Here is a 15,574-nt window from a genome sequence, read left to right on the forward strand (position 1 = left end):
CCGATAGGATGCTTTCTATGGTGCATCTGTAAAAGTTGGTAAGGTTAATGTGGACATGCTGAATTTCCTTAGTTTCCTGAGGAAGTATAGGCGCTGTCGTGCTTTCTTGTAGAGAGAGAGAGAGAGACTGGCACCACCCCATCTAGTTTCAAGAGGAACGGGTGTCAATATTGCAAAATCATTTTAGAATGTATAAAATAATCAGGAATAAGTTTGAAAGGCAGTGGGAGCAGAGTCAAGAGTAATTATCAAAAAGGAAATGAGATGAATGGTTGAGGAGGAAGGTTTGTGTGGCTGGGGGGAAATGGCAAGGGAGTGGCATTTACCCGCTCGCTCCAACAGAGGGCTGGCACAGGGGCAATGGGACGAGTGGCCTCTTGCTGTGCGGTCTGATCCCAGGGGAGTTGCGTTGGGAGGAAGCAGCAGCCAGTGTGCTGGACTCGGGACATTTCCCCTTTAAGGAGGGGGAGACTGGACTCGTTTCCTGTGTTCGGGGCCCGGAATCCAGCAGAAGCTACAGCTTCTCCCGGGGAGAGAGCAGCCAGTCCCGGCTCCGGCAACCAAGGTAGGAGCTGCACCAGGGGGGAGATTGCACCCGAGCCCGGGGACTCAGGCATTGCAACCGGGAAGAGAGATTGCACCCGAGCCCGGGGCAATGCAACCGGGGGGAGCGATTGCACCCGAGCCCGGGGACTCAGGCATTGCAACCGGGAGGGAGATTGCACCCGAGCCCGGGGACTGGGGCAATGCAACCGGGGGGGGGGGGGGGGGAGATTGCACCCGAGCCCGGGGACTGGGGCAATGCAACCGGGGGGGGGGGAGATTGCACCCGAGCCCGGGGACTCGGGTAATACAGCCGGCCCTGGCATAAGCAGAATTGCAGCCGTTCCTACCACAGGAGGCAACATTGCAGCCGGGCCTGGCATAGGCAACATTGCATCTGTCCCTGGCACAATGTAAGCATTGCATCCGGCCCTGACACAGGAGGCAGCATTGCAGCCGGGCCTGGCATAGGCAACATTGCATCTGTCCCTGGCACAATGTAAGCATTGCATCCGGCCCTGACACAGGAGGCAGCATTGCAGCCGGCCATTGCACAGGCAACATTGCAGGCTGCCCTAGTACCGGAGGCAACATTGCATCTGGTTCTGATGCTGGCAACAGTGCATCCGTCCCTGGCACAGGCAACATTGTAGCAGGCACAGGAGGCAACATTGTATCTGTCCCTGGCACAGGAGGCAGCATTGCAGCTGGCCATGGCACAGGCAACATTGCAGGCTGCCTTAGTACCGGATGCAACATTGCAGGCTGCCCTAGTACCGGAGGTAACATTGCAGGCGGCCCTGACACAGGAGGCAACATTGCAGCCGGCCCTGACACAGGAGGCAACATTGCAGCCGGCCCTGACACAGGAGGCAACATTGCAGCCGGCCCTGACACAGGCGGCAACATTGCAGCCGGCCCTGACACAGGAGGCAACATTGCAGCCGGCCCTGACACAGGCGGCAACGTTGCAGCCGGCCCTGGCACAGGAGGCAACGTTGCAGCCGGCCCTGACACAGGCGGCAACGTTGCAGCCGGCCCTGGCACAGGAGGCAACGTTGCAGCCGGCCCTGGCACAGGAGGCAACGTTGCAGTCGGCCCTGGCACGGTGCACAAAGAAGTGGAAGAGGGAATACAATGTGGAAAAGTGTGAGATTATGCACTTTGGAAGGAGGAATGGAGGCATAGCCTATTTTCTAAATGGGGACATACTAAGGAAATCAGAAGCACAAAGGGACTTAGGAGTTCTTGTTCAGGATTCTCTTAACGTGCAGGTTCAGTCGGCAGTTAGGAAGGCAAATGCAATGTTGGCATCCATATTGAGAGAGCTAGAATACGAGACCAGGGATGTACTTCTGAGGCTGTGTAAGGCTCTGGTCACACCCCATTTGGAGTATTGTGAGCAGTTTTGGGCCCTGTATCTAAGGAGGTTCACAAGAATGATCCCTGGAATGAACAGCTTGTCGTATGAGGATTCTGGGTCTGTCCTCAGAGTTGAGAAGGATGAGGGGGGGATATTATTGAAACTTGCAGGGTACTGAAAGGCCTGGATAGAATGGACGTGGAGAGGATGTTTCCACGAGTAGGAAAAATTAGAACCCGAGGCCACGCTTCCGACTAAAGGGATGATCCTTTAAAACAGAGATGAGGAGGAATTTCTTCAGCCAGAGGGTGGTGAATCTGTGGAACTCTGCCGCAGAAGGCTGTGGAGGCCGAATCACCTGAGTGTCTTTAAGACAGAGATAGATAGGTTCTTGATCAATAAGGGGATCAGGGGTTATGGACAGAAGACAGGAGAATGGGGATGTGAAACATATCAGCCATGATTGAATGGCAAAGCAGACTCGATGGGCCGAGTGGCCTAAATTCTGTTCCTATGTCTTATGGTCTTGATGGCAGCCTTGCAAGTGACCCTGTGTAGACGCAGTACAAACATCACTGCAGGAGTTCCTCAGGATAGTGTCCGAGGCCCAACCATCTTCAGCTGCTTCATCGATGACCTCCCTTCCATCATCAGGTCAGGAGTGGGGATGTTTGCGAATGACTGGACAATGTTCACCATTCGCAACTCCTCAGATACTGAAGCAGTCCATGTTCAAATGCAGCAAGACCTGGACAATATCGAGGCTTGGGGCTGACAAGTGGCAAGTTACATTCACACCAAACAAGTGCCAGGCAATGACCACCTCCTACAAGAGAGGATCTAACCATCGCCCTTGACATTCAATAGCATTACCATCACTGAATCCCCACAATCAACATCCTGGGGGTTAACATTGATCAGAAACTGAACTGGACTAGCCATATTAATAAAAGCAAATTACTGCGGATGCTGGAATCTGTAACGAAAGAGAAAATGCTGGAAAATCTCAGCAGGCCTGGCAGCATCTGTAGGGAGAGAAAAGAGCTAACGTTTTGAATCTGGGTGACCCTTTCTCAAAAGTAACAGACAGAGAAAGTGGGAAATATTTATACTGTGGAGTGAGAATGAAAGATGAGTCATAGCCACAGACACCAAGGGAAGAGTGCCAATAGCCACAGAAACCAAGGGGAAAGAGTGCTAATGGCAGTCCCCAGAGAGAACAAAAGATGTGAAAGGCCAAACAGCAGAGAAACTAACATCAGAGGGTAAACTGTGATAGATGTAGATGTGGGGGGAGGGAAAGGGGGAAGCAAAGAGGAGAAGGGGTAAGGAAAGGTTGATAAGATGGGGGGGCTAATATATATTAAGAAAGAGAGAATATTAATACTGTGGCTACCAGGGCAGGTCAAAGGCTCGGAATCCTACGGCGCGTAACTCGCCTCCTGATCCCCCAGAGCCTGTCCTCCATCTACGAGGCACAAGGCAGGAGTGCAATGGAATATTCTCCACTTGTCGGGATAAGTGTAGCTCCAACAACACTCAAGCAGCTCAACACCATCCAGGACAAAGCAGCCTGCTTGATTGTTCCTCCTCCCGCAAACATTTAATCGCTTCATCACTAACGCACAGTGGCAGCCGTGTGTACCATCTACAAGACGCACTGTTGTAACTCACCAAGGTTCCTGAGGCCGTATATTCAAAACCCACAACCACTACCATCTATAAGGACGAGCAGCAGATACCTGAGAACCCCACCACCTGGAGGTTCCCCTCCCACGTCACTCACCACCCTGACTTGGAAATATATCGGCCATTCCTTCACTGTCACTGGGGCAACATCCTGGAGCTCCCTCACTAATAGCACAGTGGGTGTACCTACACGTCAAGGACTGCCGCGGTTCAAGAAGGTAGCTCACCACCTTCTGAAGGGCAACTAGGGATGGGCAATAAATGCTGGTCTAACCAGCGACGCCTACTTCTCATAAATTAATCCAAAAAAAAATCTCAGTTGAAATGTTAATGAAGTTATTGGATTGTTGTAAAAATCCAATTTGTTCGCTAATGTCCTTTCGGGCAATGCTTAGCCGGTCTAGTCCTGTAGGTGCAGTTATGGACAATATGGATTGTTCTCATTACAACAACAATGAAATGAAAATCACTTATTGTCACATGTAGGCTTCAAATGAAGTTACTGTGAAAAGCCCCTAGTCGCCACATTCCGGCACCTGTTTGGAAAGGCTGGTATGGGAATTGAACCGTGTTGCTGGCCTTCCTTGGTCTGCATTAAAAGCCAACTCTTTAGCCCTGTGCTGAACCATCCCCAACAACTTGCATGTACTATGTTAACAGTGCTTTATAAAATAATGCCAGGTGCCCCACTGGAGCGAATATCAGACAATTTATTACTGAGCCACATCAGGAGATATTAGGTCAGAGACCACATGCTTGGTGAAAAAGTTGGTCTTAAAAGAAGAAAATGAGATAGAGAAATGGAGAGAGTTGCAGATTTTGGGGCCCAGGCGCCGATGCCACCAGTGATAGACTGATTAAAATTGGAGTCCTCAGGTGGTCAGAAAGGGAGGAATGTGGAGAGCCCGGAGGGTGGTGGGGGTGTAGGCTACAGTGATAGGGAGAGGTGAGGGCGGGCAGTGATTTACAAACACAATTTTCGAATTACCCAGCAGCCTCTCCCGGATGTCACCCAGAGCGAGGCCACAAATGGCGCCTTGCAAGCAGTGCTCATACCTCAGGGATACGTATCTGTATAAAGCAGATAAAGTACAATCCAGAGAAGTGAGATGATGCATTTTGGTAAGAAGACCATTGACGGATGACATGAACGTTCTGGGAGCCACGCTACAGGAAGGATGTGAACGCATTGGAGAGCGTGCAGGAGAGGTTTACAAGAATAGTTCCAAGAATGTTATGAGGATAGATCGGGGAGGTTGGGACTGTTCTTCTTGGAGCGAGGAAGGCTGAGAGGATACTAACATTTTTAAAAACTTTCAACTTGGAGTACCCAATTATTTTCTTTCCAATTAAGGGGCAATTTAGCGTGGCTAATCCACCTACCCTGCACATCTTTGGGTTGTGGGGGTGAGACCCACACAGACGCGGGGAAAATTTGAAACTCCACACGGACAGTGACCCAGGGCTGGGGTCGAACCCGGGTCCACGGCGCCGTGAGGCAGCAGTGTTAACCACTGCGCCACCGTGCCGCCCCAGGCTAAGAGGATAATTGATCGAGGTGCTCAAATTCATGAGGGGGATGGACAGAGTAGACTTGGAGAAACTGTCCCCACTCGTAAAACGATCGAGAACGAGGACGCAGATGATTTACAAAAGAAGCAGATGTGATGTGAGAACGAACGTTTTCACACAGCGAGTGGTTGGGGTCTGGAATGCACGGCCTGGTAGTGTGGTGGAGGCAGGTTCAGTCGAGGCATTCAAGGGGGCATTAGATGATTATTTGAATAGAAAAAATGTGCAGTGTTTGAGGGAAAAGGCAGGGGAATGGGACTAAGTTATAATGCTTATTTGGAGAGCTGGTGCAGACACGATGGGCCGAATGGCCTCCTGCACCGTAATGGTTTGGTGAAATATTTCTTGAAAAGAGAGAATCTAGCAGATTTCCTGTTGGGGAAAATCTCCGTTTTGGATATTTCAGTAAATTCATTATGGTACCTAACCAGTAAGAGGAAACCAAATGGGATGGTCGGCAGTCAACGGTTTGCCTACACCACATCTGAGCGATGGCTGAGGCACCTAGTGAAACCTGACTGGGCACTTTTGGTGATCTTTATTTTCGTTTCCAGCGTTGCATTTCTTGTCCGCATGCAGCATGGTACTACAGTGGTTAGCACAGTTGCTTCACAGCGCCAGGGTCCCAGGTTCGATTCTCGGCTTGGGTCACTATCTGTGCGGAGTCTGCATGTTCTCCCCGTGTCTGCGTGGGTTTCCTCCGGGTGCTCCGGTTTCCTCCCACAGTCCAAAGATGTGCAGGTTAGGTGGATTGGCCATGATAAATTGCCCTTTAAGGTTAGATGGGGTTGCAGGGTTACGGGGATAGGGTGTAGGTGTAGGGTTAGGTAGGGTGCTCTTTCCAAGAGCCGGTGCAGACTCGATGGGTGGAATGACCTCCTTCTGCACTGTAAGTTCTATTATTCTAATTGCCCTCGAGAAGGCGATGGTGAGTTGCTCCAGTCCATTCAGTGTCGGTAAACCCTCAGTGTTGTATTTGAGGGAACTCCAGGCTTTTGACCCAGTGAGAAAACATGTATTTCCCAAGTCCAGGGTGGTGAATGGCTTGGAGAGGATGCTGCAGGTGGTGTGTTCCCATGTATCTGCTGCCCTTGTGTCCTTTTTAAGTGGTAGAGGTCATGGTACAATCGCCAGGGAAGCCGTACTTAGAAAGGATTTGGAGCTGCAGGTTGACAAGTACCTGGGTCTGATGGATTTCATCCTCGGGTCTTGAAAGAAGTGGCCAGTGAGATAGTTGATGCATTAATTTTCCAAAATTCCCTTGATTCAGGAGAGATTCTATTAGTTTGGAAAATAGCAAATGTATCTCATTCTAGTCACAAAGTGAGAGAGACAGAAAGCGGGAAGCTACAGGCCAGTTAGCTGAACATCTGCCATAGGGAAAATGTTAGCAGCCATTACTAAGGATTTTATAGCCGGGCACTTGGAAAAATTCAAGGCAATCGGGCAGAGTCAACATGGTTTTGTGAAAGGGAAACAGTGTCTAACCAATTCGCTGGAGTTCTTTGAAGGAGTCACATGTGCTGTGGATAATGGGGAACCGGTGGATGTACTGTACTTAGATTTCCAAAAGGCATTTGGTAAAATGCCACATCAAAGGTTATTGCAGAAAATAAAAGCTCATGGTGGAGGGACAGCATATTGACATGGATAGAAGATTGGCTGGCTAACAGGAAACATTTGGCATTAATGGGTCATTGCCTGCTTGGCAGGATGTGATGTGGTGAGCCACACCGATCGGTACTGGAGCCTCAACAGTTTACCATTTATAGAAATGACTTGGATGAAGGGACTGAAGGTCTGGTTGTTAAATTTGCTGACAACACAAAGATAGGTAGGAAAGTAAATTGTGAAGAAGACATAAGGAGGTTACAAAGGGACACAGATTGGTTAAATGAGTGAGTAAAGATATGGTAAATGGAATACAATGTTGGAAAATGTGAAATTGTCCCTTTGGCAGGAAGAATAAAGCTTATTATCTAAATGGTGAGAGATTGCAGAGCTGTGAGATGCAGAGGGATCTGGGTGTCCTAGTGCATGAATCACAAAAGGCCGGGACACGGGTACAGCAAGTAATTAGGAAAGCTGGTAGAATGTTATTGTTTATTGTGAGGAGAATTGATCATAAAAGTATTGAGGTTATGCTTCAGTTATACAGGGATTGGTGAGACCAGTTTTGATCTCCTTATTTGAGGAAGGATGTGGTGGCTTTGGAGGCAGTTCAGAGGAGGTTCACCAGATTGATTCCGGGAATGAAGAGGTTGATATATGAGGAGAGATTAAACAATTTTGGGCTTGTACTCGCTGGGGTTTAGAAGGATGAGAGGGGATCTGATCGAGGTATATAAAATACTAAAAAGGGATTGGTAAAGTAAACTTCGACCAAATGTTCCCCTTTGTGGGGCAATCTAGAATGAGAGGTCACGGTTATAGGTTGAGAGGCGGTAGATTTACAACTGAGTTGAGGAGGAGCTACTTCTCGCAGAGGGTGGTGAATTTGTGGAACTCGCTGCCCCATAGTGCGGTGGAGTCTGAATCAGTAAATGTTTCAAGAAGGAGATTGATATATTTCTGATTTTAAAAAAACAGGTTAAAGGGATATGGGGAACAGGTAGGGCGGTGGTTTTGAGACCAGGAAGAGATCATCCATGATCTGACTGAATGGTGGAGCAGGCTCAAAAGGGCTGAATTGCCCACTTTTGCTCCTAATTCCTATGTTCCTCTTTAGCACATCTGGAGTATTGTGTACAGTATTGGTCTCCTTAGTTAAGGAAAGAAGTGCATCAGAAAGAATCAGTTCAGAGAGGGTTTACTAGATTAATACCAGGAATGGGTGGGTTTATTTATGAGGAAAGGTTGGACAGACTCGGGCTGGTACCTGCTGGAGTTTAGAAGAGTGAGAGGCGACTTGATTGAAACATACAAGATGCTGAGGGGTATTGACAGGGTGGATGTGGAGAGGATGTTTCCTCTGGTGGGAGAATCTAGAACCTGGGGTCACCCGTGTAAAAGTAAGAGGTAATCCATTTAAAACGGAGATGAGGAAAACAGTTTTTCTCTTGAGGGTTGAGAGACTTTGGAATCATCTTCCTCAAAAGGAGATTGCGTCCTTGAATATCCTCAAGGCAGTGGTTAGCACAATTGCTTCATAGCACCAGGGTCCCAGGTTCGATTCCTGGCTTGGGTCACTGTCTGTGCGGAGTGTGCACGTTCTTCCCGTGTCTGTGTGGGTTTCCTCCGGTTTCCGCCCACAGTCCAAAGACGTGCAGGTTGGGTGGATTGGCCATGATAAATTGCCCTGAGTGACCAAATAAAGTTAGGAGGGGTTATTGGGTTACGGAGATAGGGTAGAAGTGAGGGCTTAAGTGGGTCGGTACAGACTCGATGGGCCGAATGACCACCTTCTGCACTGTTTGTTCTGTGTTCTATGTTCTAAGCGATTCTACAACAAACGCATCAGATCTAAGCTCTGCAGTCCTGCCACACCCAGCTGTGAATGGTGGTGGACAATTAAACAACTCACTGGAGATACAAGAATACTGCTGTCATTTTTTTAGTTAGACTCTTGATCCAGGCTGACATCACCCTTTTATTAACTAAAGCCAGGAGGTCCAGGCAAGGAGGGCAGTGAGCTCGAAAACCAGCACGTCGGGGAGGAGCAATTATATAATAAGAATGCAGTTCACTCTGGCATAAATGGGGAGCAAAATCTGAATTGCTGTCAGAGGGTCAGTACTGAGGGAGTGCTGCACTGTCAGAGGGTCAGTACTGAGGGAGTGCTGCACTGTCAGAGGGTCAGTACTGAGGGAGTGCTGCACTGTCAGAGAGTCAGTACTGAGGGAGTGCCGACACTGTCAGAGGGTCAGTACTGAGGGAGTGCCGCACTGTCAGAGGGTCAGTACTGAGGGAGTGCCGCACTGTCAGAGGGTCAGTACTGAGAGAGAGCCGCACTGTCAGAGGGTCAGTACTGAGGGAGTGCTGCACTGTCAGAGGGTCAGTGCTGAGGGAGTGCTGCACTGTCAGAGGGTCAGTGCTGAGGGAGTGCTGCACTGTCAGAGGGTCAGTACTGAGGGAGTGCTGCACTGTCAGAGGGTCAGTACTGAGGGAGTGCTGCACTGTCAGAGGGGCATTACTGAGGGAGAGCCACACTGTCAGAGGGTCAGTACTGAGGGAGTGCTGCACTGTCAGGGTCAGTATTGAGGGAGTGCTGCACTGTCAGAGGGTCAGTACTGAGGGAGTGCTGCACTGTCAGAGGGTCAGTACTGAGGGAGTGCTGCACTGTCAGAGGGTCAGTACTGAGGGAGTGCTGCACTGTCAGAGGGTCAGTGCTGAGGGAGTGCTGCACTGTCAGAGGGTCAGTGCTGAGGGAGTGCTGCACTGTCAGAGGGTCAGTACTGAGGGAGTGCTGCACTGTCAGAGGGTCAGTACTGAGGGAGTGCCGCACTGTCACAGGGTCAGTACTGAGGGAGTGCTGCACTGTCAGAGGGGTCAGTACTGAGGGGGCGTCACGTCCTCGGAGGGTCAGTGCTGAGGGAGCGCCGGCCCTTGGAATGTCAGTGCTGTCGGAGAGCCGCGCCTTCGGAGGGTCAGTGCTGAGGGAGCGTCACGCTGTCGGAGGGTCAGTGCTGAGGGAGCAGTGCGCTGTCAGACGGTCAATGCTGAGGGAGCATCGCGCTGTCGGAGGGTCAGTGCTGTGGGAGCGCGTGCTTCAAGAGGGTCAGTGCTGAGGGAGCGTCAGCCCTCGGAGGGTCAGTGCTGTTGGAGAGTCGCGCCACACTGTCGGAGGGTCAGTGCAGAGGGTGCGCTGCGCTGTCGGAGTGTCAGTGCTGAGGAGGCGCCGTGCCTCAAGAGGGTCAGTGCTGAGGGAGTGTCGGCTGTCGGAGGGTCAGTGCTGAGGGAGTGCCGCACTGTTGGACGGTCAGTGCTGTGGGAACATCGCGCTGTTGGAGGGTCAGTGCTGAGGGAGCGTCGCTCTGTCGGAGGGTCAGTACTGAGGGAGTGCTGCACTGTCAGTGGGTCAGTACTGAGGGAGCATCGCGCTGTCGGACGGTCAGTACTGAGGGAGCGTCGCGCTGTTGGAGGGTCAGTGCTGAGGGAGCATCGCGCTGTCGGACGGTCAGTACTGAGGGAGCGTCGCGCTGTTGGAGGGTCAGTGCTGAGGGAGCATCGCGCTGTTGGAGGGTCAGTGCTGAGGGAGCATCGCGCTGTCGGACGGTCAGTACTGAGGGAGCATCGCGCTGTTGGAGGGTCAGTGCTGAGGGAGCATCGCGCTGTCGGACGGTCAGTACTGAGGGAGCATCGCGCTGTTGGAGGGTCAGTGCTGAGGGAGCATCGCGCTGTTGGAGGGTCAGTGCTGAGGGAGCATCGCGCTGTTGGAGGGTCAGTGCTGAGGGAGCATCGCGCTGTTGGAGGGTCAGTGCTGAGGGAGCATCGCGCTGTCGGACGGTCAGTACTGAGGGAGCGTCGCGCTGTTGGAGGGTCAGTGCTGAGGGAGCATCGCGCTGTTGGAGGGTCAGTGCTGAGGGAGCGTCGCGCTATCGGAGGGTCAGTGCTGAGGGAGCGTCGCGCTATCGGAGGGTCAGTGCTGAGGGAGTGTCGCGCTATCGGAGGGTCAGTGCTGAGGGAGCATCGCGCTGTCGGAGGGTCAGTGCTGAGGGAGCGTCGCTCTGTCGGAGGGTCAGTGCTGAGGGAGCGCCACACTGTCGGAGGGTCAGTGCTGAGGGAGCGTCGCGCTGTCGGACGGTCAGTGCTGAGGGAGCATCGCGCTGTTGGAGGGTCAGTGCTGAGGGAGCATCGCGCTGTCGGAGGGTCAGTGCTGAGGGAGCGTCGCGCTGTCGGACGGTCAGTACTGAGGGAGTGCCGCACTGTCAGAGGGTCAGTGCTGAGGGAGTGCCACGATGTCGGAGGGTCAGTCCTGAGGGAGCGCCGCGCCACAAGAGGGAAAATGCTGGACTTAGAAAGCGGTTAATCAGGCTTTTGGGATATAAATAACATAAGCAATAGGAGCAGCTATAAACCATTCGGCCTCTCGAGCTTTCTCCACCATTCAGTGCGATCGTGACTAATCTTCACCTGTACCGCCATTTTCTCAACCACTCCTCTTATCCCTTGATTATCTCAAAGAGCCCAAAAGTCTGACTGTCTCGGCTTTAATATATTCAGCAGCAGAGTAGGAGGACAGTTAAGTGCTGAAAATATTGGGAGTGACCAGATGGGAATTTGGCATTTTGAAACCAAATGTTAATAAATGACAAGTGTTTCTGGCAGAATGTATAGTTTGCATATATAATACACTAATTGTTAAATCAATAGAAAAAAAAATCAAAGTTCAATTAGTCCGAACTGAGAATTATTGCATTTTTAAAACACTTTTTCTCCTATCTATTTTCGGTGTACAAATATTCATGTTTTTGCATCAATTTACACCAACTATGGATCAGCGTTTCCAAAAAGAAAATGTAAAAATGAGGAACCATATTAATTTTGTGGGAACAGGTCATACGAAAGAATGCTCTTTTATTAATGTTTTAAAACCAATATTGGGGGTGGTGCAGTGGTTAGCACTGCTGCCTCACGGCTCTGAGGACCCGGATTTGATCCCGGCCCTGGGTCGCTGTCTGTGTGGACTTTGCACATTCTCCCCATGTCTGCGTGGGTCTCACCCTTGCAACCCAAAGATGTGCAGTGTAGGTGGATTGGCCACGCTAAATTGCCCCTTAATTGGAAAATAATAATTGGATACTCTAAATTTAAAAATAAATAAATAACCAAATATTGTGAGAAATTGAATTTTTCACTTACCATACTGTTGTCAGTGAAGTCATCTTTAACACCAACTTTAACCCTGAGTTGGGTAGAATTAAGACAGTTGAGGTTATTGATTCTCGTGAAACATTATTCTGAATGCGTTAATCATTCTCGCGATGCTGTTTTAGGATCGATCATAGTCACAATCACAAAAAAACCTGTTCCTCGATCGAAAGGATTATTGGCACCCGGCCGTGACTGCACCTCAGCAACTGGTTTATTTAGAGCAGGATGTTTTTTATTTTTTGTTGGAAAGTGCAGCCTTCTAGCCCCACCAGAAAAACGAAGCTCATCACAGAATTTGTTGGATAATTTGGTTTATTGAAACTTATCATGGGTAACAATGCTGAGTAATGAAGATGCAATTAATCCTAATCCGTATCACAGTTGTAGACAACCGTTGTAGACAATCATTAAAAGTAAAAATAGGGGCTAAAATAATAAAAGGATTGAACATTTCAGTGTACTAATGATTACACTACATTGCAAAGTTTAATTTGCAGAGTGAAAGTTGACGGGCAGATGCATTTTCTGTTGAAGTTCACAGATCCTATGTGAATTTATTCAATTTTCGATCACTGACATCCTTTTTGTGAACTTTACAAAGGGGATTGGGCCGTCCCGGAGGTGATTTGTGAAATGGTGACTGTTAACCTTAAATTACATGGCTGGTTACTTCAGAAACCTTTTGCATGTTGATGTGCTTTTACTGGAAAAGGTTGGGATCCACAGATGAGATGTTGAGGAAGTTTGATATGGATCCGGAGAGGCAGGTTTGAGAGCTCTAGTTTAGGATTCCGAATTCGGATTGAATTATCGCCGTTGAAGGAAAATTGGATAAACACTTGCAGGTCATAATAATAATATTTATTGGTGCCACAAGTATGCTTACACTCACACTGCAATGAAGTTACTGTGAAAAGCCCCTAGTCGCCACATTCCGGCTCCTGTTCGGGTACACAGAGGGAGAATTCAGAATGTCCAATTCACCTAACAAGCACGTCTTTCGGAACTTGTGGGAGGAAACCGGAGCACCCGGAGGAAACCCACGCAGACACGGGGAGAACGTGCAGACTCCTCACAGACAGAGACCCAAGCCGGGAATCGAACCTAGGACCCTGCCGCTCTGAAGCAACAGTGCCACCATGCCGCCCTAAATGTTAAATGTTGTAAAGGAATGGGTAAAGAGCAGGGGAGTGAGACTCTTTGAAAGAGTCAGTATAGACTCGATGGGCTGAATGGGCTCTTCCTGCACTTTACTATTCACTGATCCACATTTCTGTTTCCTCCTAGGAGTCTGGTTAGGATTGGTGATCCAGGATGCCAAAGTTGAGCCACAGTGAATATGTCCTCCAGCAACTGAACAACCAGAGGGAATGGGGCTTCCTGTGCGACTGCTGCATCATTATCAACGACATTTACTTCCGAGCCCACAGGGCGGTGTTGACGGCCTGCAGCTCCTATTTCCGAATGATGTTCATCAGCCAGCAGCAACTGACGGGGAACCTCAGTCTGAGCAATGTCAACATCAGCGCTGAGTGCTTCGACCTCATCCTGCAGATCATGTACCTGGGCAAGCTGGTCGGCGTCCCCTCTGACTTTGAGGAGCTGCGATCAGCCATGACCTTCCTGCAGTTCTACCACGTGCCAAAGAGCTTGGACGAGCTTCAGGAGAGCAACGGAGCACCCGCCCACTCGCCGCCGTTGGGTTTTGCCCACCCCAAAGACTCCATGATGTTCGGGGTCCGTATGTACCATGACCGGCTGGAGGCAACCAAGAGGCCTCGGAGGGAACCGAGTCCCGAGGTACCCAGAGTCTGTGCTGTCCCCCCACCTCCCCTGCCCCCTCTACCGCTACTGTCCTCCAGCGTGGAGCGCCAGCCCAGGAGGCAGCCCCCTAGCCCTCCCCGCAAGCAGGGTCGGAGCAGCCTGAAGGGCAGGCTGCACCAGCGCTTTGGGAAGCGTTACACCTGTGACTGTTGTGGCTTTGTTTTCAGCTGTGAGAAGCTCCTCAACGAGCATGCGCTGACCTGCAACAGCAGGTGTGCACCTCCCCGAACTGACGGCGGGGCGGAGGAGAGCGGTTCCGACAAGATTGAGCAGATTGGCGAGGAAGGCCCCGGGGGACAGGCAGACTCCTCTGAGGTCCCGACTGAGGAGAGCTCGGAAAACGACACCGACTCTAAAGGGGACCCCCGGGACCCGACGACCAACCTGGTGAAGACGGAGCCCGAGGACACTGCCGCTGTCGACCTGCGTGACATTACTGTGGTCCAGGTGGTGGATGATGGCGAGCTGTCTGACGAGGAGAAGGAAGACAGGATGGCTTTTGAGGAAGCTGGCAAACTCTACAGCAGCTTCCCCACCCAGAGAAGGGCAGCTGTGGGCAGCAGCCACCAGCGGGCTGCGGAGCAGATCAAGGGTCTCTCTGGCTGGACAGTGGACGAGAAAGAGGAAGAAGAGGAGGAGGAGGAGGAAGAGGAGGAGGACAGGCTGGAAGGTGTCTTGAAGATGGAGCCACAGGTGGAGGGGGGTAGTCCCCTGGGACCAGCTTGTGAGCTGTGTGGGGTGGCGCTGCCCGAGAGTGAGCGTTCTGCCCACTATGTGGCGCATCACATGGAGAGCGTGTGCGCCTGTGGCAAGTGTGGCCGGATCCTGGTCAAAGGGGGTCGCCTGCAGGAACACGCTGAACGATGCCTGGGATCGCACGACACGCTATACACCTGGCAGGCTGGAGGGGAGCTGCTCCCCTCCTCGGCTACAGCGCCCGCCGAGGATCCCTCGCCCTCGGGCCCAGGGCACGAAGCGAGCAGGTTCACCTGCCAGGTGTGCGGGGGAAGCTTCAAGCAGAGGTGGCAGCTCCAGGAGCACATGTACCGGCACGCGGGCCGCAGCTTCCAGTGCCCGCAGTGTGCCCGCGCCTTCGACCAGGAGAAGCTGTGGGTCGAGCACGTCTCCCGCTGCATGTTCGGCCAGCCCGCCCGCGAGGCCTCGTCTGAGCGGGTTGACCGGCGGAAGCACGTCTGCAACCTCTGTGGCAAGGCCTTTTACCAGCGGTGCCACCTTCGGGAACACTTCAGCACCCACACCAAGGAGAAGGAGTTTGCCTGCCAGATCTGCGGCAAGGAATTCCTGCGGGAGCGCCTACTCCGCCTCCACCTCGACATGCACCGAGGCGATGCCCGCTACGTCTGCCCCAGGTGCGGCCAGGGCAGCTACCGGAAGCATGACCACCTGCGGCACATGGTGTCTCACCTAGCGGGCAGAGAGGTGATCTGTGAGGTGTGTTTCCAGGTGTTTGGAGATGGGGAGTCGCTGGAGCGTCACACTGATGTTCACCTCCATGCCTGCACCCTGTGTGGCGATAAGTTCAAACTGAAGAAAGATCTGACCATGCACCACCTGACCAGCCACACCAAGAAAATGTGAGTGTTCCCCCCCCCCCCCCCGTGAACACACACACAATAACTCCTGACCCCCCCCCGCCCCACACACGCAATAACCCCTGCGCCCCGCAAACACACACACTAACCCCTGACCCCCCCCCACCCACCCCCCGGCAAACACACACAGTAGCCCCTGACCCCCCCGGCAAACACA

The 15,574-nt window shown here is 51.6% G+C and overlaps 1 protein-coding gene across 1 annotated transcript; it reads left to right on the forward strand.

Moving 5' to 3' along the window:
* The first annotated feature begins 321 nt into the window (after nt 1-321).
* zbtb1 (zinc finger and BTB domain containing 1) lies at nt 322-15,574 on the forward strand. Its single transcript, XM_038822040.1, has 2 exons — nt 322-565; nt 13,268-15,574. The coding sequence occupies exon 2, from the start codon at nt 13,295-13,297 to the stop codon at nt 15,401-15,403; it is 2,109 nt and encodes a 702-aa protein (XP_038677968.1). The 5' UTR covers nt 322-565; nt 13,268-13,294; the 3' UTR covers nt 15,404-15,574.

Source organism: Scyliorhinus canicula, chromosome 2, assembly GCF_902713615.1.
Source record: "Scyliorhinus canicula chromosome 2, sScyCan1.1, whole genome shotgun sequence".
NCBI classification, from domain to species: domain Eukaryota; kingdom Metazoa; phylum Chordata; class Chondrichthyes; order Carcharhiniformes; family Scyliorhinidae; genus Scyliorhinus; species Scyliorhinus canicula.

What these genes read in the sequence shown, in the direction of transcription:
- zbtb1 (XM_038822040.1), top strand. Translation starts at nt 13,295, where the DNA reads ATGCCAAAGTTGAGCCACAGTGAATATGTCCTCCAGCAACTGAACAAC.